General features: G+C 41.9%; 2 protein-coding genes across 4 annotated transcripts; one reads left to right on the plus strand and one right to left on the minus strand.

The window, feature by feature from the left end:
* The first annotated feature begins 548 nt into the window (after positions 1-548).
* LOC110506364 (myosin light chain kinase 3) lies at positions 549-23,519 on the plus strand. Its single transcript, XM_021585929.3, is given in 14 exon segments — positions 549-803; positions 805-1,252; positions 9,218-9,311; positions 10,072-10,357; positions 11,094-11,632; positions 11,815-11,920; positions 12,829-12,922; positions 15,868-15,977; positions 16,192-16,333; positions 16,457-16,527; positions 16,781-16,909; positions 21,474-21,626; positions 22,498-22,633; positions 22,769-23,519. Coding segments are annotated over 14 exon segments (2,469 nt in total). The 5' UTR covers positions 549-717; the 3' UTR covers positions 22,844-23,519.
* On the minus strand, positions 23,477-26,910 carry orc6 (origin recognition complex, subunit 6). Of its 3 annotated transcripts, XM_021585932.3 has the most exons (8): positions 26,781-26,894; positions 26,396-26,648; positions 26,117-26,243; positions 25,814-25,977; positions 25,551-25,640; positions 25,356-25,465; positions 24,775-24,861; positions 23,477-24,624 (listed from the first exon to the last, which is right to left on the minus strand). In XM_021585932.3, exons 2-8 carry the CDS (start codon positions 26,458-26,460, stop codon positions 24,497-24,499), a joined length of 771 nt encoding a protein of 256 aa, XP_021441607.3. In that variant the 5' UTR covers positions 26,461-26,648; positions 26,781-26,894; the 3' UTR covers positions 23,477-24,496. The 3 variants fall into 3 exon arrangements, with proteins under 3 accessions (XP_021441607.3, XP_021441606.3, XP_021441609.3); XM_021585931.3 differs by having other exon boundaries at positions 26,396-26,910; XM_021585934.3 differs by having other exon boundaries at positions 24,775-24,858; positions 26,396-26,841.
* Positions 26,911-26,917: the final 7 nt, after the last annotated feature.

The raw sequence follows: 26,917 nt of genomic DNA on the forward strand, positions 1-26,917 counted from the left end.
TGCACTTCATCATCATTCCTCTGTCTACAGAGGTTTATTTTTAAAGGGAGGTGTCAGCCAATGTCAAGTCACGTTCCTTTGAGCGATGATGGGGTACAGTCGCCCAATCAGAGAAGCTGTGCTGGGCGGACCAGAACCTTTAGATCCACCAATGGTTCACTTCACTCAATCAGCACCAGTAAACACACTAAAACATATACAAACAAACAAGCAAACAAACAACCTGTACATCCCAATGGGGAGGCAACATGACAATGGGGTCAACATTTTAAAACAACACCCTTTTCAAAGCTCACAACATCTCTCTCTTAATACTGGCAAAAGGCCATAATCAAAAGGTCATTCCGTGCCCACCAGTCAACAGCATCTTCTGAGGTTGAATTTAAATGTTTTGGTGACGTCAAGCGGCCATTGGAATTTTGGCCGTGGCGGGGGCTACTATATAAAAACTTTAGGACAGAGAGGTAGAGAGAGGGGAGGGGAGAGACAAGTGGAAAGATAAGATAACGAAGAGTTGGTGTTTATTTAAGTGGTGTCATGTCTCTGGCACATACAGACAACCGGGTCCGACAGAGCTGCCTGTATGGGAGAGGAACAACAACACCTCGGGAGCTTCAACTAAAATAGATCCAATGCAGCTTGGAGCAAGGTGGATTAGCACAGCTTCCGTTGTCTCACCTGACACTTGTTCCCCGCTGTGTGGAATTTCTTGGAACTATGAGTAAACCAGAGACATTGGCCTCCTGCATTGCCAAGATGTACGAGGGGGGTAAATTGGACAATGCTGGGGCCCCTTCTGGAGCAATCAAACAGCCTGCTGAACAGCCTGGGAGGCATGGAGGTCAAGCTGAATCAGCTGGAGGTGAAGGTGGAGCAGATAGCCTGCAGCCAGACAGAGGTCCTCAGGAGGCTGGACATGGTGTGCCAGGGCATGGGGACGCTGGAGAAGGACCTGGCCCAGCTCAGAAAGGACAGGGACAGGGGCTCTCGTGGAGGTGGAAGGGACCCTTCCTTGTTCTCGGAGGTCAAGGTACTGTGTGGGGAGACTGTGGCGCTGCTGAAGAACCTGCAGCAGGAGGGTAAATGGCAACGGGAAAAGATTGAGGGAATAGAGAGCTCGGTTTCAGCCATGGACAAGCTCTGGGGATACGTGGGGGAAGTCTTCCGAAGCTCCAAGATAGTGGAGTTCATCTTGAAAGGCATCGTACCCTGGAGGAAACAGGGCCTAATGTACATCCAAGAGGAGGAGGAGGTCAGTGAGGTCATCCTGAAGCAGGCTGGCACATCTTTGCCATTTCAGTAAATGTGATGTTCTTAGGTGCTTAAAAATGTTTGAGTTATTTTGAGTTATGGTATTAACTGCTTTCATTTATTTTGTGAGCCATGACTCTCCGGCCATGACCCACTTAATTTAATAATTGTAAAGAACGCAGTGCATTCTGTATAGTGTACAGTGTACATTGTTTTGTTCTCACACTTTTAAATACTTCTCATTCAAATGGAGACATGAGGTCAAATTAGTTCATCATTTGCAGTATAGATATGCACTTTTCATCCTGTTTAGTTCACCACATGATGTGGTGTGAAATAAAGGGAACGATTTCTCTTTGAAAATTACAAATCCATGCTTTGGGCTTGTGGGGAAAGGATTTCAATGTTGGTGATTTGACTTCGATAACAGCGTCTTTGTTAAATGTTAACTCTTCGTAAATGGTTGTTGCTATTTTTATTGGGCATGACCTAACATAATGAGGAAGTGTAAATTGAAGGTGGGCGTTTGTCCAGCAAAATGTCCGTTGAAATACCCAGTGCAAAGTGTTGCTACAGAGTAGCCTTGTGCAAAGTCACTGAACCTGGCGATCTGTGTCACTGTCTGACTGTCTCTAAAATGTTTCTTCAGCTGTTGGGAAACAATGTGAGCTCTTTCAGTCATGTTACTGTCAAGACAAGGCTGTTTGCTAGCATAAAATCCAAAGTGAAAATGAAGTGAGAGGGATTTGTCCCACTGACTGTATGCTTTTCCCTCAAACTCATGACAATTTAGGGTAAATAATCTGGATTATAATGTATGAAGAATCTCATCGCTGGCATCTTGATAATCGTGACATTAAATACTAATGTTTGCTACAACATAAAGTAGCCTACTAACAAACTATTAGAAGGCAGATGGAACAAAATGCTGGTCATCTATTCATTTGAACATAGAATGAGGAATTAGAATAGTAATTCAATCTCTATTTATTTATTGAACCTTTATTTTATAAGGGAGTTGTACTGAGACCAAGGTCTCTTTTACAGATGAGTCCTGAATTATAGAAATGACAGAAAATACACACTACAAAATATAAATACAAAATGCAAGCAAAAATCATTTTTATTTATTTGATTTATTTAACCTTTATTTAACCAGGAAGGGCTCATTGAGATTAAACTCTTTTTCAAGAGCGCCCTGGCCAAGATAGGCAGCACCAAGTCATTACAAAAAAATTACAGACAACATGAAAAACTACAAGTAATCAAGTAAAAAAACTATTGAATTCACAAGAGTATAAAACAGCAAATTAAAAACATTGACAGGTCAGGGAATCAGCCTCAAAATCCTTCATCAGTGATTTAAAAACACCAATCGGGACAAGTTCTTCCAGTTTAAAAGTATTTTGTAAGGTGTTCCAAGACGATGGCGCAGAGGACATAAAAGCCCTTTTACCAAATTCAGTTCGGACATTTGGAACAGTTAGCAGGATAAAGTCCAGCGAACGAAGAGAGTACCCACCACATTTCTGAACAATAAAAATGCACAAACAAAAAGGTAGTAAACCCAAAATGGCTTTGTAAATAAAAGTATACCAGTGATTGAGCCTACGAGTGACTAGAGAAGGACAGCCAACCCTGGTATACAAAGTGCAGTGGTGCGTAAGGGTTTTGCAGTTTAAAATAAATCTCAAAGTACCATGGTAAAGAGTGTCAATTGATCTCAAACACTGAGCGGAAGCATTCATATATAAAATATCCCTATAGTATAGTAAAGGTATAAATGTAGTTCCACTTCATGATTGTGTCCCACTTGTTGTTGATTCTTCACAAAAAAATACAGTTTTATATCTTTATGTTTGAAGCCTGAAATGTGGCACAAGGTCGCAAAGTTCAAGGGGGCCGAATACTTTCGCAAGGCACTGTAGCAACAGAGTCCTTCAAAACGGTAATTCCTTAACATGACTGTTACCAGACATAGACTTAATTAATAGCCTTCCAAAACGTTCTAGGGTCATTCAGGTTATCAGTGGTAACAGACATAAAATATTCAGACTTGGCCTTCCTGAGAAGAAAATAACACTTGTTTCGTAACTGCCTAAAAATAAGCCAATCAGCATTAGAACATGATTTCCTTGCTTTAGCCCAGGCTAGATTACGGTTGTGAATAATACAAGACAGCTCAGAAGAAAATCATGGATGTTCCCGCCCTTTAACCCTGAACTTGAGGAATGGGGCATGTTTGTTTACTATTTGGGAAAAACCATAATGAAAGAATTTCCAGGCAGTTTCTACATCAGGGATAAGCTCAATCTTGCTCCATTCAAAATAAAACAAATCATGAAAGAAAGCCTGCTCATTAAAACACTTCAAGTTTCTCTTACGAATAAAACGTGGGTTTGTCTTAGGAACCTTAGTATTTCTAACAGCAACACAGCACAATGGTCACTTAAATCATTACAAAAAACACCAACCGCAGAATGTTTATGTGGAAAATTTGTCAATATCAAATCAATCCAGGTATATTTATCTGGGCATTTATGATTTGGGCGAGTGGGTGAGTTAATCAACTGGGTAAGATTCCTAGAATTACAAAACATTTTTAAATCATCAGACACCGGCTTTAACCAACACCAGTTGAGATCACCAATCAAGATCATTTCACCGTAAAGAAGTTTAGACATGAGGTGCGTCAAAGAAGAAAATGCATCACCGAGAGCAGAGGGGGGTCTATAACAGCCAATCACAGTTATAGAGAGCAGAGGGGGGTCTATAACAGCCAATCACAGTTATAGAGAGCAGAGGGGGTCTGTAACAGCCAATCACAGTTATAGAGAGCAGAGGGGGTCTGTAACAGCCAATCACAGTTATAGAGAGCAGAGGGGGTCTATAACAGCCATTCACAGTTATAGAGAAGCCCTTTGAAACCTCAACATTGAAAGCAAGAAATTCCAACTGTTTACAAATAGTTTCAGACTTTGCCACACTGGGAATTTAGATTTTACATATATAGCCACACCCCCACCTTTCTTAACCCAATCAGTGCGATAAACATTGTAACCACTTATACAAATATCCTTATCAAAAACAGACTTGCTGAGCCAGGTTTCAGAAAACACAATTACATCAGCATCAGTTGATTTAGCCCAAATCCTAACCCCATCAATTTTTGACAACAGGCTGCATGCAAAACCCGATCTTGATAATAACATGGTGATAGAAAACAAACACATTCATCAGTAATAAGGTCCTCAATCAGCTTTCTGAATTCTCCTAGAGGCATCCAAACGTTACATTTAAAGAACATTTTGAAGATTGATCCACAAATAAGGTGCAAGAAAACTAAAAGCTGATTTACCTAACTCAGTAGAGACCAAAGGCATTTCCAGAGTTAACCATCCCGGAGACCGGATGTGGTAACTCGTAAGTCTAAAGTTTAGTAAAGATGTTAGCTACAGTGGGACTTTTTGTAAAAGGGCTTTATAAATTAAGACATAGCAATGTATCAACAACCTACACGATGTCAAAGCGGTCCAACCAACTTTCTGGTAGAGAATGCAGTGGTGAGCACTAAAACTGTCGCCTGTAATGATAAACTGCATCTAACGGCTCTAATGAAGTGGCAGTTGTGTTCACATAGATCCGGGGTGGGCAACTCCAGTCCTCGATTGGTGTCACACTTTTTCTACATCCCTAGCAAATTGCCCGCCCCTGACATAGATCATGTCACCATAGTCTAGGACCGATAGGAACGTCGACTGAATAATCTGCTTTCTACTAATTAGCAAGAGCCAGGGTCTATTTCTATAGAAGCCCATTTTTATTCTCAGCTTCTTAACTAACTGGTCAATATGCTTTTTAAAAGACAGCTTTTCATCTATCCAGATGCCCAGATATGTATAAGCCGGGACACCATCAATATGGACACCATCAATATGGACACCATCAAAAGTGCATATGCTTAAATCGTTATTTTTATGCTCTGGACTCCAGTGAGTATCCATCCTCCTGTGTGGTTCAGATGGTAGAGAATGACATTTGCAATGCCTGGGTTGTGGGTTTGATTCCCAGGGGGGGGGCACTAAAAATGTTTATGTACTCACTACTGTAAGTCGTGTGTCTGCTAAATGATGTAAATGTAAACAATATATACTTAGTTTTACCTGCAATGCTAATTTCAGGGTAATAAAGTTTTTCTGTAATACAAGGAATGCAGCCTGTAGTTCAGGTAGAGCCTGGTCAACCATGGGGTCAAAAGCATACACAAAATGATCATTGGCATACAAGTGCAGGTTAAACATTTTTACAGACAGGTCAATATTGTTAATGTAAACAGTAAAAAAATACAGGGCCCAGAACCCTGCGGGCCACCTTTCATATTATCCTGATTTAACACCACCAGTAGATACACATTGAGTTCTATCTGTCAAGTCATTTATTAACCAGTTACATTGCAGCCTGGTCTAGGCCAATTGAAGAAAGCCTCTGAATTAGCAGTGAGTGATCAACAGTATCGAAAGCCTTTGACAGGTCAATGAAGAGGGCAGCACAATGTTGCCTTTTATCCATACAGTTAACCACATCATGACTGGGTATAAAACCTGACTGATGTACATTTAGAATGCATTTCAAAGATAAGAAATATCTTAGCTGATATTTTAGCTGGGCAAAAACGTTTAGAAATAAGGCCACCTTTGTGAAGGGGGGATACATGGGCTGTCTTCCAAACCTTGGGGATAGTACCAGATATAACAGTCCGGGAAGAAATCTGGGTTAATTATTCAGCTATCAAGGCGCCAGAGAGCTGCAGCAAAAATGGATCAAGCATATCAGCTTCAGTGGAGCTAGAGGCTGGCAAAGGGAAGAGCAGTAGATTGACTGACCAGGGTCAGTTAAACGACCATTTCTCTAAAATAAAAATCATGTCAAGATAAAATTAGGACTAAAAGCATCATTTATCCCATTCTTCACAGTTATGATGCCAGAGTCAGACAGAACTTGTTTAGGCAGGGGTGAAGAGGAATTTGTACACTTCAGTGCATTTACTGTTTTCCAAAATGTAAAATGATCACCAGCAGAGTTAGATAGAGCTTAGAAAGTAGCTTGACTAAACTTTCTTAATCGAGATTGTATCTGTTTCTCAATTGCCTCAAAGATTGCCAGTCCACTACAGAGTCAGTTTTCCTTGCTTTGGCCCAGGCCTGATTTCTCACCTGAATGAGCTGAGATAGATCTAACTCTTGGTTTTCTTCTGAGCTATCTTTGAATCTGAATTGTTTAAAAGGGGCATGTTTATATGCCAGAGCAGGTATTCCCAAACTGGGGGTCGTACGCGCAATGCTGTCGGGGGGGGGGGGAACGCCAAATAAAAACGTGAATCACATTTTCAAATAGCCCATTTATATTTTCCAACGGGATTATACATTTGGGTGAGTTTTTTTTCTTGCCTGAGTAGCATCGTTTCACTGCCAAAAATATAATTAAACCATCTAGTGTTCAGCAAAATAACAACACAATGTCAAATACAGGTAGCCTAGTCAAATAATTAACATCCAATCACATTAACCGTTACTCTCTCACGGGAATTCCACTAACATCCAGCTTGGCAAATCACACTAAGACACTGATGCCCTTTGCAACCACGTACCTATGTGAGAGTGAATTCTAGGCCCTAACTAGCATGAAAACTAAATACAGGCACAGACTGTGTGTGGAAAATGATTTAAGACTGAGACTCTCTCCAATACAACCCAACATTGCGGAGTTAAGTGCATGCTTTCAAGCACACCCTTCTCATTAACCTGTGGTGCGTTTTTCACAATTTTTGATGAACAAATAAGGTTTTATATGTAAGATAGTTAAATAAAGAGCAAAATGATTGATTAATATATATTTATTTGTGCCCTGGTCCTCTTTGTCACTTCCCACGAGCCGGGTTGTGACAAAAACTCATGCTCATTCTTAAGTTTAAAAAATGTCTTGTATAGTGTGTGTGTGGCAGGCCTACAATCATGGCAAAAAACAACATTTGAGAGTGCGCTGACCCTGGTGCTAGAGGGGGTACGCAGCTGGAGGTTGAATGTTTGAAGGGGTACTGGACTATAAAAAGGTAGGGAACCACTGTGTCAGAGGAATACATTTGGAGGATACATTTTCTAGAGCCAACTCAGGGTTAGGCATACAGGAGACGGTGGCTAAATCAGAGTAGAACATGTCATGTAAAAATCCTTGAGGAGAAAACTTTTAAAAATGTGTCTTCTTAATTAAATGAGAATTAGTATTTTGCTGTTTCGTATCTCTAATAGATATTATGGGACAATGATCACTGATATCATGTGTAAATACTCCGCTAGACAAATATTTATGCGGGTTAGGAGTTAAGGAGGAGTTAACAGGAATTTTCACTTTTCGCCATGTGGGTTTTGAGATCAATTGAGTGAGTTTAAAATCAATGCATATGCATTGAGGCCAGGGATAGCCAATTCAGATTCAAATCCCCTAAAATGACCCACCCCCGAAGACAGAAAAGGTGTTAAACACTCAGATATAGCACCAATATAAGTCTTGTGAAACAATGTGGCCTCAATGGCCACACAAGTACTCTTAAATCTCTACCTGGTAAAGCCAGAAGAGGAGCCACTTAGCCCAATATTGGACTAAAGGAGCCTAACTTTACTCCTTTGTCCTTTTCCATGCTCTGTTTAAAGGGCGAATTGGCTCTGGAATCCAAAACAGCCAAATACTCCATCTAAACATGAATCGAGTCTCTATTTTGGTAAAGTTCTAGAAATATAAATCCTCTACTTTCACATCACTTCAAAATACACACTTACTATACACTGTTTTAACCTGTACTAACACAGTTGCAGCCAACATTATTTTTCAGTGACAACACGTTTGTGGCGTCTGTCTTCCGTTTACACACAGCTGTTCGAAGATGCAGCTAGCTAGCACAGGTAGTCCACTCTGTCTACCGTTTTCGGTAAACAAGCACTGTAACCTAATATGGCCGTGTTGGAACCCTAACCCAAAAAAGGTGAGTATCAATTTAACCTCGCATGGTCGGAACTTGAAGCACAAGCATTTCACTACACTCGCATTCACATCTGCTAACCATGTGTATGTGACAAATAACATTTGATTTGATTCTGTTTTTGGAAAATTATTATATGAAAGATAAGGTCGCGGATCTGGACAAAAATCCTCCTTACAGAAGACGCCTTCGTCCAATGACTCATATGTGCCATGAAATGGAACTGACAGTCAAGGGCTACTAGCCACTGTGCTAATGCCTCTGCATTGCTTGCTCTTAAGGGTTTGAGGCTCACAAAAAAAACTTTGTGACTGCTGGTGTAAAAAGGGCTTTATAAAATACATTTGATTAATAGATTGAAATGTAGATATTTTTGGGGGGTTGGAGATAGTGTAGTTTAATTCAGTGTTAGTAAATAGTCTGATCGCGTTAGGCAGCCAGTAAGGTATGCCGTGCGAACACAGTTGCCCACCCATGCTATGACCCTGCGGTGTACTTCCAGGCCAGATCCCCTGTTGGCATCTCCCAGTTACTCATGGCTTAGAGTAAACTAATAACAGAGTCCAGCTGAGTCGGCCCAGTAGGCATCTGTTATCAGTTATGTGTTGTCATTTCAAATATGTCACACTAGTTCATCATTAATACTAAAAAGACTGTGCCTCAATCATTCTCCATGCCTCAAGTACATGCCTGAAGTATTGGCAATGTGGTGATGAGTGGATGTGAACAATCATTTAGATCAGATATTTCAGCCTTTAACTTGTTTTTTTCTTTCTCCTGGTTGCTTTACATGGTTTATCTTGTTCAAACTTGATATCATACATACTCCTGGAATTGAGCTACAATACCACATTGGTGGTAGAATGATTGTTAGACCTGATTGTGAGGAAGTAGTAAGGAACAATATATATGAAGGATGTTCTCTTCCCTCAGAAAACTAAATCAGAAGATAGCAGCATAAAGCCTAAAGTCACTCTTTGCGACCAGGGGACTCAGGTCCAGGAGGAGGGCTTACAAATCGCCACAGGTAAGCTGGACTTGTCTCTGTGTTATCGGTTGGCATTGATTTTAAAAAATGCAGTTGTTTTTCAATCAATCAATCAATTAATCAATGAAATATTATTTATACAGTACCAGTCAAAAGTTTAGGGTTTTTCTTTATTTTGACTATTTTCTACATTTTAGAATAATAGTGAAGACATCAAAACTATGACATAACACATATGGAATCATGTAGTAACCATAAAAAGTGTTAAACTAATCAAAATATATTTTATATTTGAGATTCTTCAAAGTAGTCACCCTTTGCTTTGATGACAGCTTTTCACACTCTTGCATTCTCTCAACCAGCTTGCATTTGGAATGCATTTAAATTAACAGGTGTGCCTTGTTTGTTAAATACCAAGTCCATATTATGGCAAGAACAGCTCAAATAAGCAAAGAGAAATGACAGTCCATCATTACTATTATACATGAAGGTCAGTAAATCCGGAAAATTTCAAGAACCCTAAACTTTTCCATTCCTGTGGCGGTCCTCATGAGAGCCAGTTTCATCATAGCGCTTGATGGTTTTTGCGACTGCACTTGAAGTTCTTGAAATTTTCCGGATTTACTGACCTTCATGTCTAATAGTAATGATGGACTGTCATTTCTCTTTGCTTATTTGAGCTGTTCTTGCCATAATATGGACTTGGTCTTTAACAAACAAGGCACACCTGTTAATTTAAAAGCAAATTAGTGATTACTTGAGCTAACTCCTCGTACGTCTGTTGCTGTTCTCCCCACAGGTGACAAGCCAGTGGTAGAACTCCCTGTAAAGGAAGTGAAGGCCACAGACCATGAAGTGGAAGTCCAAAATCGTCCTGAGCATGATCCCTGCAGGTTATCAGAAGCTCTCACAGAGGGCCCTGCAGTCGACGAGGCCTTATTCCCATCTACCAATAGTAAAGGCTCTCGCAAGCCCAAAGAGGTCACCTTAAAGAGCAGAGAGCCCACCAGAGTCCAGACCTTCGCCTCTGATGTGGTTGTAGCTCAGGTGGAGGTCACCATCGAAGTGCTTTCTGAGCTGAGGAGGTAGGCTGTCACTGATTCATAACCAAAATACCAGAATTCCAAAGGGCAATCTCTCTTTTTACTAAGTGCTTTTTTTTGTCAACAAATAGCAGCACCATTACTCCCAACAGGGTTATGAAAAGTGTGACAGGTGGAGCTGTTGAGATGACGTCAATTGTCATCGAAGAGATAGCAAAGCACTTGCACTCACTGACCTACACTTTCAGCTAGAAATGTGAAAGCACGGGGGGGATATGATAGATGATCCTCAAGCTAAACCCCACTGCTGCCTTTTCATGTCTCTAGTGAAAGGTTTTCAAGTGGCAGTGGGCTCTCACTAGTAGGGTGAGTAGGGTGAGCAACATGAGGTACTTTCTGAAGGGAATACAGAACATCAAAGGGTTCTTCTTGTTGCCAATTTTTACATGCCTACTAAGTGGTATTTCAAGAATGGGGGGTACTTAACATGAGAATCAGCATCTATCTCTACTCATAGCCTATAACTTTTATTATTTTACTATCCATATTTTGACCTGCAGTAGTGGAACCCGGAGCATAATATTTTCACTGTACCCTGCAATTACATCTGCATCCCTGTATATGTGACGAATAAACACAATCTAAAATGTAATCTAAGATATTGCCGTCACCTTGTTTTCATTAGTTACATGTATATTCTGTTTCATTAATGAAGAAAAAGTGTAGGTCTGTGCATTGTTCAAACATTGACTGTTTTGTATTGTTACTGTGTTGCTAGGACTCCTGATGTGACCTTGATTTCGGTGGGGAGTGAGTTAGACAGTCAGTACGTCAAAGTCAAGGAGACAGAGGTTCCACAAGATCCAGAACCCACTGCATCTCAGCCACCTACCTCCACCACTGAGGAGCAACCGCCGGAGCAACTGTCGGGGCAACCCCCGGGGGAAGCCGCTGAAAGTCTCCCTCTTCCTTCCAAGGAGGACACTTTCCCTGAAGAGGACTTTACAAAGGCTGCGGTCAGTCCTCAGGAGCCAGTTATCATTGTAACACCACCAACCCCATACAGCAGTGCGCTAACAAGCCCACTGGATGTGGTCACCAAACCGGAACCAGAGTCAGTAACGATGGTCCCTCAGGTCCAGCCTGAGCCTGTGTCGGCCACAGAGCAGAGAAAACCTGTTCCACCTCAACCAGAGTCTGAGACAGTGAAAGATTCTGCGGAACCAGTTATCCCTCAGCCAACTCCTCCTTTAGTTGTTAAAAACCCTACAACAACTGCACAGGGGGCAGCTCTGGATGCACAACAATTGGTCATAGGTGAGAAGGGCAATATCAATGTCAATTTCAGCACAATATGGATTGCACAACGGATTGTTACTGGGTGAAATGCAGTATGACATTTGCTCCTCATGGTCTGTCAGTCCTCCAATAGGTCCACAGATCATTACCCATACCACCAAGCAGATAATAAATCATGCTCCGGTGCTCTTCTCTTCCAGATGACTGCCCACCCTTGCCTGCTCCCTTTGAGCACCGCATTGTGAGTGCCAAGCAAGTCCCGATGGGCTCTTATTACGCTGTAAAGCCTAACGAGGTTCTCGGAGGGTGAGTCCTAATTCTTAAGGGCAACGAGAATGTGTTTACCGTACACATAAGACTGTGGTGTCGCATATATTATTCCCATTATTGTTACCCCCCCTCCCAAACCGCAACACACTTACTGAAAGTGAGGGTTGCCAACTGTTATTTTACTGTTATCAACACACTGTCAGGTCTACCTAATGATGTTGGCTGACAATAGCGGAGTAGAAAACACACGAGGAGCTGTTTGCTGCAGCAGCAGCAGCGTTAGCAGATAAACAGGGTTAGCAGACTGACAGACGGAGCAGCATAGCATGATAGCAGGCGACGGGCAAAGCAGGGAGAGATAGTACGTAGCCGCAGAGCTGAACAACTGGCAACGCAGACATGGCTAATCCCCAACAGAGTCTGCAAATAAGCACTGGCTTCTTTTATGCTTGTCATGGACAGGGTTTATTTTGGGCAGGTGTTGAGTTCCCATTTGCATAGGGGCTTTTTTAAATCTCCGTGGTCCATGTCGAGTGGAGGCGCTCTCTCGCTACATAAAGAAGTTGGCTTAGTAAGCTCTCCATGTGTGGCGGATGATGATGTACTTCCAATGAAACCAGAGGAGTAAAACAGGTCCTTGGAGTATGTCAGCAAAGCCCTGACAGAGGTCAACGCAAAGGATACCCCCTCAAGGTTGACTGCTTGTGGGTCTGTGCTCTTTGGTGCCTTTGTCAGGGTGTCTGTAGCCTTGAGTTCTAGCATTTTAAAGTTTCTGCATAACCTGAAGCTCGGATTCTGAGAATACCGCGTTGAGACTCTGTGCTTGCGCTGCTAGGGTGTATGTGTGTTCATCAATGTCTATGAACAAATATTTGTGTTCTCACATGTCTCTTTAGCATGTATGTAAAGTATCTGTGCACTCATATGTGTCCTTGTTCCCACAGGGGACGTTTTGGGCAGGTCCATAAGTGTGCAGAACTGTCGTCGGGCCTAATCCTCGCGGCGAAGTTTATCAAAGTAAAGGGAATGAGGGAGAGAGTAAGTGGATATACAACAACAGACCTGTGGTCTTTGTACCCCTCCTCTCTCTGACTCCCAACCTTTCACCACCCACCCTGACCTCTCTCTATGTTCCTGTCAAGTTTATTTATGAGGTTCTATGTGAGCAATTCTCTAGCCGCAGCTTAAAGAGATACTCACACGTACAAACGCGCACGCACACACACGCACACACACACACACACACACACACACACACACACACACACACACACACACACACACACACACACACACACACACACACACACACACACACACACACACACACACACACACACACACACACACACACACACACTAGCTCTCTCTCTATCTCAAAATAAAAAAATACTACGCAACAAAGTTAAAGCTGCAAAATCTAACTTTTTCGGTGACCTGACCAAATTTGTGTACACTACACGATTTTGGCCCTGATTTAGCTATCCCAGACAAGCTTTTGAGATCAGAGACAAAATCCCCATGTCGTTGCCTACTCAGGGAGCGCAGCCGTCACCAACTCATTTAACGTGAGTGTGTCAGAGGAACAAACTGAGGGCTACCGATCTCATCTTTGAGCAGTCCCAGATGTCCCAATATTTTCAAATGCGTTTGATTTTATCGGCACAAAATCTGCGACGCTCTTGTTGTGTGAGATGTGCAACGACAACTTTTGAGAACGGTGGTCAGTAATAGGTCAATGAGAGCTCGCCAGAGAAGAAGCCAGTGAGATGATGACGTTGTTCCGCATCACCCAGGATGTGTAGACTCTCCAGCAGAAGCCATGCCTACTACTAGTATTTTATTTCTTTTACCAGGTAAATTGACTGAGAACACAGTCTCATTTACAGCAACAACAAAGGGAATGGTTACAGGGGAGAGGAAGGGGGATGAATGAGCCAATTGGAGGCTGGGGATGATTAGGTGGCCATGATGGTATGATGGCCAGATTGCAAAATTAGCCAGGACACCGGAGTTAACTCCCCTACTCTTACGGTAAGTGCCATGGGATCTTTAGTGACCACAGAGAGTCAGGACACCCGTTTAATGTCCCATTCGAAAGAGGGCACCCTATACAGGGCAATGTCCCCAATCACTACCCTGGGGTATTTTTGTAGACCAGAGGAAACAGTGCCTCCTACAGGCCCTCCAACACCACTTCCAGTAGCATCTGGTATCCCGTCCAGGGACCGAACATGACCAACCCTGCTTAGCTTCAGAGGCAAGCCAGCAGTGGGATGCAGGGTGATATGCATTTGTACATGCCTTTGACCAAAGCAAAAGTGTCAAATCGTTATGAAGTTCAGAAGCAATGTTAAAAGTTTAGAAGTTCAGCTATGAAGTTCAGAAGCAATGTTATTGAATTCAAAATGTTGGCTACAAATTTCAACTCTGTATGGCAAGCGTGAATGTCTGACTGAAAACTTTTATGAGCCTGCTTTGAGCCACAGCTCGTTCTGGCTACATTAACAATCTAATCACATCATCACGTCATTGTTTTCACAAGACAGCATGGTGGTGTGGAGAATCCTCATGACCAAGTGAAGAATCTTGTAGTGTGTGACACCCCGTCTGTGCCAGATCGGCAAGCAAGACAAATCACCACAGGAAAGACGGTTGTTTAATGTGAGAGGTTCAGCGATGTTTGGATTTTGAAAGTCGTGTAGTGTACACCCGGCATAAGAAGCGATAGATCTGTTCTATGTGCACTATTTCTATGCTTCCCATTGGTAAGTTTCATTTTTGAGTCTTTTAATTTCGGATCTGTACACCAGCATCAAACAGCTGAAAAAAAACAATATTTTGGGTTATTGAAAAGATATTTCCAGGAAATGGCAGATTGATTTCTGCATATTTTTACACATATTTACATTTTCTATTCTTACTCTTTCCATTTCTCTTTGACACTCACAGACACACACTCGCTGAGAACGCACACAGCAAAATCCAAAATCCATCATGGCTCCCGTCAGGATTCCTTTCACATCCTTCGCCTCCTATTACACCTGCTAATCACCACACTCTCTTTATAAGCACTTTTTTAACGATGCAACTTTGGCTCTATTCTGACCTTGCCTTTATTGACACATTGAATGAGTACAACAGAAAGCTGGTACAGAAAGCTGATATTGAATTTGTGATTAATAATGCATTTCTTAATCAATCATACACTGAGCAAAGTACGATGTTTCTCATGTCCAATATGTGATGTACGCATTTTGTTCAGAGGTAATCCATTATTCAGTATTTGAAAATACTTTCAAATAATTTCAATATAAGTAGTTTATTGGGGCCACATTATTAGATGACTGATGGGGGGCGCTGTGTTGAAGCCACCATGCCTCCATTTTGTCACACCCCCACCATTGTAAATAATATTTTGGAAGCTATAGAAATGCATTTACTAATGTCTACATTTGTTTTTGCAACATTCATTCTATTACAGACACCTTAATGTATACCTTCAAATCATAGTATGATTTTTTTTTAGATTACTAATGTTACTGTCCCCACTACAACAGCAAAAATACTTAAATACATGTCATTTTGACCTTGAACATTTAATTGAAATACTGTAGAATTCCATTCATTCGTATGGAGGACTGTGCCTACTGGAGAGAGCCAATATGGCCGACCGGTGGCTTCAAAGCATCTCACTGGCCAATAAATAGCATCAGCAATCCAGGGTTTGTATACATCATTGATTTGAACCCAGGTCTGGATAATACATGAATATTTTTAAGGTATAGTGTCATATACGTATAATTGGTATGGGTATAAGCACCCTCCAGAGTGGTTTGATTATTTTTTTCTCTAGAATCATGAAATGTGATAGATTGTGATTTTCCTTTTTGCTGAGGTTGAGTGACTTCCTGCTCTCTCTTCTCTTATTTCCTTATTCTCTCTCTCTCTCTCTCTGTCCTTCCTCCCACTGGGTAACAAAGGAGGAAGTGAAGAATGAAATAGGAGTGATGAACCAACTTAACCATGTGAATCTGATTCAGCTTTATGATGCCTTTGAGTCACGGACAAACCTTACGCTTATTATGGAGTAGTAAGTCATTATTCGCATTAAGTCAGTATTTAGAAATTGCAACTCTAATAGCACCACCTATCTGCATTTCATGTGGGTACGGCAAACACTGTTCCAGGCTATAAAGCAATGTTTTAGTGGAATTAACCTCCTATGCCACTTAATTTCCTCAGCTCTTCTTTGCTTCTTGCACAAAATCACTTTTCCGGCACTGACCAGCTCCCTGTCTTTGCAGTGTGGACGGTGGCGAGTTGTTTGACCGGATCGTTGACGAGAACTACCTGCTGACAGAGCTGGATGCCATCGTGTTTATGAGACAAATCTGTGAGGGGGTACAGTACCTCCATCAGCAATATATTCTTCATTTAGACCTCAAGGTAAAAAGTGTAACCTATACATAGAATATGTTGCAAAACTTGTTAGTTTGACATGGATTTGAATTATATTACCCTATCACCCTGGTGTGAGGATTCTTACATGCTCTCCTTATTTCCTCTCAGCCAGAGAACATTCTTTGTGTCAACTCCACAGGGAACCAGATCAAGATAATAGACTTTGGTCTGGCCAGAAAGTATGTTTCTCAGTATTTTCTCCATTCAGTGACCATAACTGTATTAATCTACAAATCTCATCTATTGACATCCCCCTTTTCCCACCATTCTCAATTGAGTAGCCAATGAGGTAGTCATGGTAACAGTCACCCTGTAGACAGCTTGGTAAAAAGTTGGCCATCTCTGTAACTCTGAGTCTCCACCCATGAAGCTCTGTTGTAAGACGTGAGATCTTTATGTTCCCATAGTTCAAATGCGCTTGTCTCCCCTCAGGTACAGACCCAGAGAGAAGCTAAAGGTCAATTTTGGCACCCCAGAATTTCTGGCTCCTGAGGTGGTCAACTACGACTTTGTCTCATTCCCAACGGACATGTGGAGTGTGGGAGTCATTACTTATATGCTGTGAGTCTCTCTCTCTCTCTCACTCACTCTCTCACTCACTCACTCACTCACACTCTCTCTTTCTCCCCCTCTCTCTCTCTCTCTCTCTCTCTTTCTCTCTCTCTCTCTCTCTCTCTCTCTCTCTCTCTCTCTCTCTCACAATCACACACACACAGAGAGAACCACCTCCGCTTGACAAATATACTCACCACACACCTCTGCAAGGCAGCAGCATCAGTCATACCTTGTAACACAGTGGACACAGTGTTTAACATGAGGATCTGATCTGTTGTGAAGGGTCAACCAATGGTATCCTAGCCACCGGAAACATGCTTGCAATCAAATCAAATCAAATTTATTTATATAGCCCTTCATCAGCTGATATCTCAAAGTGCTGTACAGAAACCCAGCCTAAAACCCCAAACAGCAAGCAATGCAGGTGTAGAAGCACGGTGGCTAGGAAAAACTCCCTAGAAAAGCCAAAACCTAGGAAGAAACCTAGAGAGGAACCAGGGTATGTGGGGTGGCCAGTCCTCTTCTGGCTGTGCCAGGTGGAGATTATAACAGAACATGGCCAAGATGTTCAAATGTTCATAAATGACCAGCATGGTCGAATAATAATAAGGCAGAACTGTTGAAACTGGAGCAGCAGCACGGTCAGGTGGACTGGGGACAGCAAGGAGTCATCATGTCAGGTAGTCCTGGGGCATGGTCCTAGGGCTCAGGTCCTCCGAGAGAGAGAAAGAAAGAGAGAAGGAGAGAATTAGAGAACGCACACTTAGATTCACACAGGACACCGAATAGGACAGGAGAAGTACTCCAGATATAACAAACTGACCCTAGCCCCCCGACACATAAACTACTGCAGCATAAATACCGGAGGCTGAGACAGGAGGGGTCAGGAGACACTGTGGCCCCATCCGAGGACACCCCTGGACAGGTCCAAACAGGAAGGATATAACCCCACCCAATTTGCCAAAGCACAGCCCCCACACCACTAGAGGGATATCTTCAACCACCAACTTACCATCCTGAGACAAGGCTGAGTATAGCCCACAAAGACCTCCGCCACGGCACAACCCAGGGAGGGGGGGGGGGGGGGCGCCAACCCAGACAGGATGACCACATCAGTGAATCAACCCACTCAGGTGACGCACCCCCTCCAGGGACGGCATGAGAGAGCCCCAGTAAGCGTCTTGTGACCTGTAGGTACGTGTAGGTATGTACGGCAGGACCAAATCAGAGAGATAGGTAGGAGCAAGCCCATGTAATGCTTTGTAGGTTAGCAGTAAAACCTTGAAATCAGCCCTTGCTTTGACAGGAAGCCAGTGTAGAGAGGCTAGCACTGGAGTAATATGATCCAATTTCTTGGTTCTAGTCAGGATTCTAGCAGCGGTATTTAGCAATAACTGAAGTTTATTTAGTGCTTTATCCGGGTAGCCGGAAAGTAGAGCATTGCAGTAGTCTAACCTAGAAGTGACAAAAGCATGGATTAATTTTTCTGCATAATTTTTGGACAGAAAGTTTCTGATTTTTGCAATGTTACGTAGGTGGAAAAAAGCTGTCCTTGAAATGGTCTTGATATGTTCTTCAAAAGAGAGATCAGGGTCCAGAGTAACGCCGAGGTCCTTCACAGTTTTATTTGAGACGACTGTACAACCATTAAGATTAATTGTCAGATTCAACAGAAGATCTCTTTGTTTCTTGGGACCTAGAACAAGCATCTCTGTTTTGTCCGAGTTTAAAAGTAGAAAGTTTGCAGCCATCCACTTCCTTATGTCTGAAACACAGGCTTCTAGCAAGGGCAATTTTGGGGCTTCACCATGTTTCATTGAAATGTACAGCTGTGTGTCATCCGCATAGCAGTGAAAGTTAACATTATGTTTTCGAATAACATCCCCAAGAGGTAAAATATATAGTGAAAACAATAGTGGTCCTAAAATGGAACCTTGAGGAACACCGAAATTTACAGTTGATTTGTCAGAGGACAAACCATTCACAGAGACAAACTGATATCTTTCCGACAGATAAGATCTAAACCAGGCCAGAACTTGTCCGTGTAGACCAATTTGGGTTTCCAATCTCTCCAAAAGAATGTGGTGATCGATGGTATCAAAAGCAGCACTAAGGTCTAGGAGCACGAGGACAGATGCAGAGCCTCGGTCCGATGCCATTAAAATGTAATTTACCACCTTCACAAGTGCCGTCTCAGTGCTATGATGGGGTCTAAAACCAGACTGAAGCATTTCGTATACATTGTTTGTGTTCAGGAAGGCAGTGAGTTGCTGCGCAACAGCCTTTTCTACAATTTTTGAGAGGAATGGAAGATTCGATATAGGCCGATAGTTTTTTATATTTTCTGGGTCAAGGTTTGGCTTTTTCAAGCGAGGCTTTATTACTGCCACTTTTAGTGAGTTTGGTACACATCCGGTGGATAGAGAGCCGTTTATTATGTTCAACATAGGAGGGCCAAGCACAGGAAGCAGCTCTTTCAGTAGTTTAGTTGGAATAGGGTCCAGTATGCAGCTTGAAGGTTTAGAGGCCATGATTATTTTCATCATTGTGTCAAGAGATATAGTGCTAAAACACTTGAGCGTCTCTCTTGATCCTAGGTCCTGGCAGAGTTGTGCAGACTCAGGACAACTGAGCTTTGAAGGAATACGCAGATTTAAAGAGGAGTCCGTAATTTGCTTTCTAATAATCATAATCTTTTCCTCAAAGAAGTTCATGAATTTATCACTGCTAAAGTGAAAGTCATCCTCTCTTGGGAAATGCTGCTTTTTAGTTAGCTTTGCGACAGTATCAAAAAGGAATTTTGGATTGTTCTTATTTTCCTCAATTAAGTTAGAAAAATTGGATGATCGAGCAGCAGTAAGGGCTCTTCGGTACTGCACGGTACTGTCTTTCCAAGCTAGTCGGAAGACTTCCAGTTTGGTGTGGCGCCATTTCCGTTCCAATTTTCTGGAAGCTTGCTTCAGAGCTCGGGTATTTTCTGTGTACCAGGGAGTTAGTTACTTATGAGAAATGTTTTTAGTTTTTAGGGGTGCAACTGCATCTAGGGTATTGCGCAAGGTTAAATTGAGTTCCTCAGTTAGGTGGTTAACTGATTTTTGTCCTCTGGCGTCCTTGGGTAGACAGAGGGAATCTGGAAGGACATCAAGGAATCTTTGTGTTGTCTGTGAATTTATAGCACGACTTTTGATGTTCCTTGGTTGGGGTCTGAGCAGATTATTTGTTGCAATTGCAAACGTAATAAAATGGTGGTCCGATAGTCCAGGATTTTGAGGAAAAACATTAAGATCCACAACATTTATTCCATGGGACAAAACTAGGTCCAGCGTATGACTGTGACAGTGAGTGGGTCCAAAGACATGTTGGACAAAGCCCACTGAGTCGATGATGGCTCCGAAAGCCTTTTGGAGTGGGTCTGTGGACTTTTCCATGTGAATATTAAAGTCACCAAAGATTAGAATATTATCTGCTATGACTACAAGGTCCGATAGGAATTCAGGGAACTCAGTGAGGAACGCTGTATATGGCCCAGGAGGCCTGTAAACAGTAGCTATAAAAAGTGATTGAGTAGGCTGCATAGATTTCATGACTAGAAGCTCAAAAGACGAAAACGTCGTTTTTTTTTTTGTAAATTGAAATTTGCTATCGTAAATGTTAGCAACACCTCCGCCTTTGCGGGATGCACGGGGGATATGGTCACTAGTGTAGCCAGGAGGTGAGGCCTCATTTAACACAGTAAATTCATCAGGCTTAAGCCATGTTTCAGTCAGGCCAATCACATCAAGATTATGATCAGTGATTAGTTCATTGACTATAATTGCTTTGAAGTAAGGGATCTAACATTAAGTAGCCGTATTTTGAGATGTGATGTATCATGATCTCTTTCAATAATGACAGGAATGGAGGTGGTCTGGAGGAATGGATGGAGGAATCCATCCATAAATGCACATTTGTCTCTTGTCACCCACACTAGCACACTGTTCAGCTATGACTAAATTCATACCCACTGCTGCCCCCTCGCAACGTTGCCTGTCAGCCTCAACCATGGCCCTGAATGAACTGTGTGCATCCCAATGGCCGTCTGTTTTTACGCAGGACCCGGCAGATTCAATTAATAATAATAAACTGACAGCTGTCCAAGGAGATTTAGGAGGGTTCGCCCAAAATAAGAATGTGTGGCTGTCCCACTCTATGCCCGCCAGCTTGCCTGAATACCTAGCACTACCCAGGGCTCCATGGTGCTAATTGAATTATTCTATTCTATTTAGAGTAAGCATCAGCATGTGAGTGTGTTTTGTTTCAATTTCTCTGGATCGCGGCACACACTTCTGCTCCTTCGTAACCATTGCCCACAGTCTTTTGTGTTGAAGTGTGTTATGGGTTTAAGATTCATATTCTCAAACTTCATATTTACATACCTGGCCCGTACTTTTCATTCCATGCAACAGGGCACTGAGGCAGAGCTCTCTGTAGCATCATGACTTTGATGACTGCTTTGTCTTTCTAATGAGTCAGTGTATAGAAGAACTGTATGAAAATGTAACTAACTCAGAATATCTCCCTGTTTTATTAGTCTGAGTGGACTGTCTCCATTCCTGGGGGACAACGATGCAGAGACTATGAACAACATCCTTCACGCCAACTGGGATTTTGATTCAGAGGCATTTGAGAATGTCACAGAGGAAGCTAAGGACTTTGTTACCAGACTGCTGATTCCCACTAAATGGTATTTCATATCTTCCTTACAATTGATTGTCTATTCATCTATATTGTTTCTCCCTCTTTGTCCTCTCCACTCAATCATGGCCAGAGCACCATCTCATTTAATCAAATGAAAAGGCCTATTGTTTCCCTAAGGCAGGAATATTCCAACTGAATGCACCTCATTGCCACTTAATCACAATCAGACTGTTGATGGGTCATTTGGCCATTTGTCTAAATGGGTTATTTGAATATGTGCCATGAAATCCAAACGAGTTGAGTAAACAGGATATAGAAGGTCAATAGAAAGTAGCACATTTGAGTCACATTAAATGCAAACTACACTGCCAGGGCCTGAGTGAGTTGTGTGTGCTCCCACACTGGACTGTTCACTGAGTGGTCAGCTGGCAGGAAACAACGGCAGCCTGTATTGCAGATGGCAACAGGCACCTTGTTGTTCTTTCTGTGCTGTGTCACCATTAATGATCTGGTCATTCCTAATCTGGGTACTTAGTTGTGTGTTATTCACCACCCCCACACCCACTATCAGCCATGGTGAAAAGGATCATAGTGGGCTCATCATTAGCCTCTCTCTGTAGGCTACTTTTCTTTCCAGGGAATGGGTACATCTCTGCTGTTAGCAGCAGCTATTTCATTATAGGATAACAACATTAGATGAGGCATGGGTTACGGAGAATGTTTTCACCCCATAATGGCAGAGGCATTGAAAACTCAGTTTAGAAACAGAAAGGGGAAATACGGTTTTGAAAGCCGTCAAGCTTTGGGAGTTGTACCACATCGTGTAAAACTATAGTCAACCAAGTCTCTTGATTGAATGTCCATTTGGGCTGTAGACCTGTGTGTATTGATACCCCTATCCTGGGTCTGTATTGTAGCAGTCGACTCAGTGCAACTGGCTGCATGAAGCATGCCTGGCTGAACAATCTGGAGGATAAAGCCAAATTGCACCAGGTTCGGCTCAAGTCCCAAGTCAAGCTCCAGCGCTACCTGGCCGCTCATAAACAGTGGAAGGTGAGGACTGAAGCCATTAACGCATGTTCCCATGCAATCTCATCATAGGTCACGTTGCATCTGTGTTAGTGAATTGTCGGAATAAAATCTTTATAAGAAAGTGATCTAAATTCAAATTATTCTACTTCCTTGCAGAAACACTTCTATGTGGTTGCTGCAGCCAACAGGCTGAAGAGGTTTCGCCAGCATCATCCCATAAACACTGTATAGCAGTGAGAAGACTGCTGTCAAAGACTGAGTAGTTGTGCCTCGTGTGTATTGCTGTCGTGCTGCACCTTCATGGCAGGCATTCCTGCCATTTATGCTAGTTGGACTGAGGCAACAGAACAGGACGTGATCTGCAATAGTGTCTGGCATTGGCATGCAAATTGCAATGATGGACATTTATTGAAATGTACTGTAGTATTCTACTCACTTTTTATACGGTACAGTGCACAACTTTGTGCAGTCTTCCTGTGGGTGATGTTCGTGGTTACTAAATTATCTGGGGCTCACAGTGCGCTTCAAGCAGGTTGCCTACTACTTACTTCGGTGTTATTGTTTATTTAATGACAAATCTTACTGACATATGTTTGAACTGCTTTACTGAATGTACATCAAGGTGACATCACGATGACACATTATTCGCAAGGCTTTCTTTTTTTTTGTTGGTTAATTGAATATGCTAAGTGAATCTTCACAATCACACAGATGGCCTTGTCTTGTCAATCTTTCCTTCTATGAAGGCTTTGAATAGGCCACTTGTTTGCATGCTACACAACCTGACTGTACGGTGTTCCCATATAGCATTATTTTGTGACAGTGTCCCCACCTCCACTTGAAATCAGCAAGAATAACTCAATATGACTATAAATGTTCATTTATTAAAATAAGTGAAGCCACAAAAGGACACCGACTTCTACTATTGTCAATAGTCCCAACACAGAAGCGTCATAACACCCATAAACACAAAAATGGTTACAATGGTTTTTCCCGCCATTCATTTTTCACGTTGTGAATTTGACAAATTCTAATTCATTTTGTGTTCGGTGTAGGTTTACCTTCGCGTGCCGTTTTGATAGCTGTGTTATTCTCTCGGACAAGGTGAGTTTTAATCAATACATTCGCCTCAATTTTCGCAATGCTAAGTATTGATACATTACCTTGTCCGAGAGAGATTTGTGCAGTTATCAAAACGTCACGCCGGGGTAAGCCTACACGAAACACAGAACTTATATTAAGTATTTCGAAAATCCCAGATGGAAACATTAAAAACAATTCGAACCATTCGACTCAATACTGTGGTACTCAATGTGGTCTAAATAAAAAACAGTTGATGCCAGCTGCCAACTGTTAAAACGGTCTATAATCCACCATAAATTATGATTTTACAAAATGAGGGAAATTGTAGTTAGCCGTTTTAAAACACCACAGAATGTTCATCTTAAAACTGTACAATTCCAACACGTAGACCAGCAGAATTCTCTTAAGAGTACATCTCACACATGACCACTGAGGGGCAGACAAGTCAATGTACTGTTTGAATAGAAACGTATCATGCTTGCTTATAGCATAAAATAACCATGGTTGAAACAAACAATGATCAAATAAAAATAAACACTAATAAAAAACACCCCTTTCAGTTACCCTTCTCCAAAAACTGAAATAAATCAGATATGGAGCTGCTGTGTGCTTCCTTAGCAGACTTGTACCTGCTCATTAGCGTTCACATTCAAAGAAAACGAGAGCTCCAGCCTCACTCAGCACTGTATACAGCATTTTCACTGATCACATGCCCAAGCTTGTGAGAACCTTTCCCCTCAATCAGCTCAGCCATGACACTCTTTCTTAATATATAAACAGCAATGAATTTCAAATTAACTTTCATGCATTGGCTTGTTTGGCTTTAAGGGCATTTTCCAAGATTCTTCGCTTCCACTCTTCGTAATCCTCTGTTGCACTCTCCCCAGAGTCCACTTTCAGCTGCTTTTGAGACATTGGCAGATCTTCCTCTGAAATTGAGGAGGAAAAGGCCTTGATAGACTGCAGAAAATATTCCCTCCAACACTGTTTTAATTCTGCACAACAGCAAAGATTAAGAGTTCCAAACTTCTAAGGACATAATCAGGAATTTGGCATGGCTGTTATTTGGTCACATTTACCTTCCTCTTTTTGTTCAGTACTTTCCATGAGTGTGTTCGTTCTTTTCTGTGACATTTTAACTGGATTCTTCAGTGGAGTGGCTTCTTCTAATAAGAAAAAAAAGAGGAAAAAAATCAAGAGATACTTAAAGATCATACCTGAGAGAGGACCATACCTGAACTCACTCTACCTACTGCCAGCACTGATTTAAGCCACAACATTCAGAGATTGCTTGTAATAGGCATGTCATATGCCGCGATAGGGACATCCAATCAAGTTTTCAGTCCTAAAATAGAACACCCACTCTCTCCCTTGTAACCACGACAACAAGGAGCAAGAGGAATGACCAACATTCTCTTTTCACCCAGTAAAGTAAAAATCTACACACCCGGGGCAAAAGTACAAATGGCCACTATGAAAAAAGCCACAATAATTCATACACCAGCTTTCTGAAGCGTATGTCACAAGAAAAAGGTATTGTTAGCAAACAGAACATTATGGCTCGGAAGTAAGTTTTTAAATCCAAAGGCCCTTCCTGGGCTTTCTCCCATTTCCCACCATATGTTAGTCAAACCCCTTTATCATTTGACAGGAGACTTACCGCAGATGTCCTGCCCCAGTTTCTGGAGCTGGGTGCACAGCCTGTCAAAGATTCCCTTTTTAGCACCAGATGATGCGACCAGCTTCCTGTCCACTTTGATCTTCAAGCATCTGGAGAGATGTGGGGATAGTGATTAGGTTTTATTAATCATCAGGTTGAATGGTTTATGGAGAAACAGAACACCGTAACACTCACTTGCATGCAGCGTTCAAAGCAGCTGTAGTGAAGAGTGGTTTTGACAGGTCCACATTTTTCTGCTGAGCAGCAGGAAGGCTTGCTTCATACCTGAAACACAAACATGGGTTAATCTTAATAAATGAACATATTTACATCGATAAACTTATACGATATTTGGGACTGTCTTGCTCAGGAAAGAAGACTTGCTTAATATAGTAGCTTCCAACAGATTTATAGAATAGTTATGCTGGCCAGATGTAGGCTACTCTTCAAGTTCTCACCGTTCTAGTATTTTGGTTGCTACTTTGACTGCATCCATGCACCCAAACTGAACAGCAAGGTCTCGGAGTCCCAGGTGAGAATCAAGGCCAAGCATGCATTCTATGGCCTTCAGAGTGCTTTGATACTGCTTATTTTTCAACCCGGATAATTTGACGGTATATTCCTGAAGAAACAGATTGACAAGACAGATTTCATAGGGCACGTTAGCGGAGCAATACCAGGGTATTTAGTTATTTGATTAAGAGGCAAGGTGCCTTGTCATCACAAAGCTAAATGTTTTAAAAAAAACACAAAAAACGTACTTTGTCCAGGGGTAACTTCATTGATTTTGCTGCCAGCTCAAGACAAATTATTGCTTTGCTTGTACCCGTAGTATTTTTGAGTCCTGTACATCTAACCAGGGATAACCGCATGTACTCCTCTGCTTGGCTGTAATATAGATGCAAACAGAGGTTAGGAAACATCAAGAAACAAAATAATAACAGCTGTTTGCAAGCAGGTTACCTAGCTAACGTTAGCTTTGAACTATGGTCCCGTCTCAAGAATACTAGCTAGCGAATATGATCGTTTTACAGACTCACCTTAGAATTCTTGCAGAGGTTATACCCATTTTAGATGCAAGTTTAGTAAACAGTTCTTTTTCCATTTCCAGTAAATAACAAATGTTCGTGACTGCCAACGAGAGAATAAAAAACAAAGACCTCCAATCGAGTAGTCAGACACAAAAACTTGCAAGACCCTCGCGGCCAAAATGTCCGACGCCATCACGCCCACCAGCCATCTTTCGACATTCTATTGGCTATGACGATACGACGTTTGTTTGCGTACTTGTTGCTGAAAAGAACAACAGAATACAAACACTTTTTTTTTACAAAGAGAATTGAGCATCAAATGATCTACTCACAATATATTTACATACATCACATTGTATTAATTGGATCTCCGCTGTCTAAATAGTTGCGTTACCAATATTGCAAACTGTAATTTAGCCAATGGGAGACGTATTCCCACACTTTGTTTTCGGCTCAGCCAATACGGGCGAATCTGTGGAAAGGGAGAGCTTGGTCGTTACTAGTTATTACAGCCACAAAGTAATAAACCCC

This window comes from Oncorhynchus mykiss, chromosome 26 (genome assembly GCF_057628025.1).
Source record: "Oncorhynchus mykiss isolate SJ-2025 chromosome 26, ASM5762802v1, whole genome shotgun sequence".
Taxonomy (NCBI): Eukaryota; Metazoa; Chordata; class Actinopteri; order Salmoniformes; family Salmonidae; genus Oncorhynchus; species Oncorhynchus mykiss.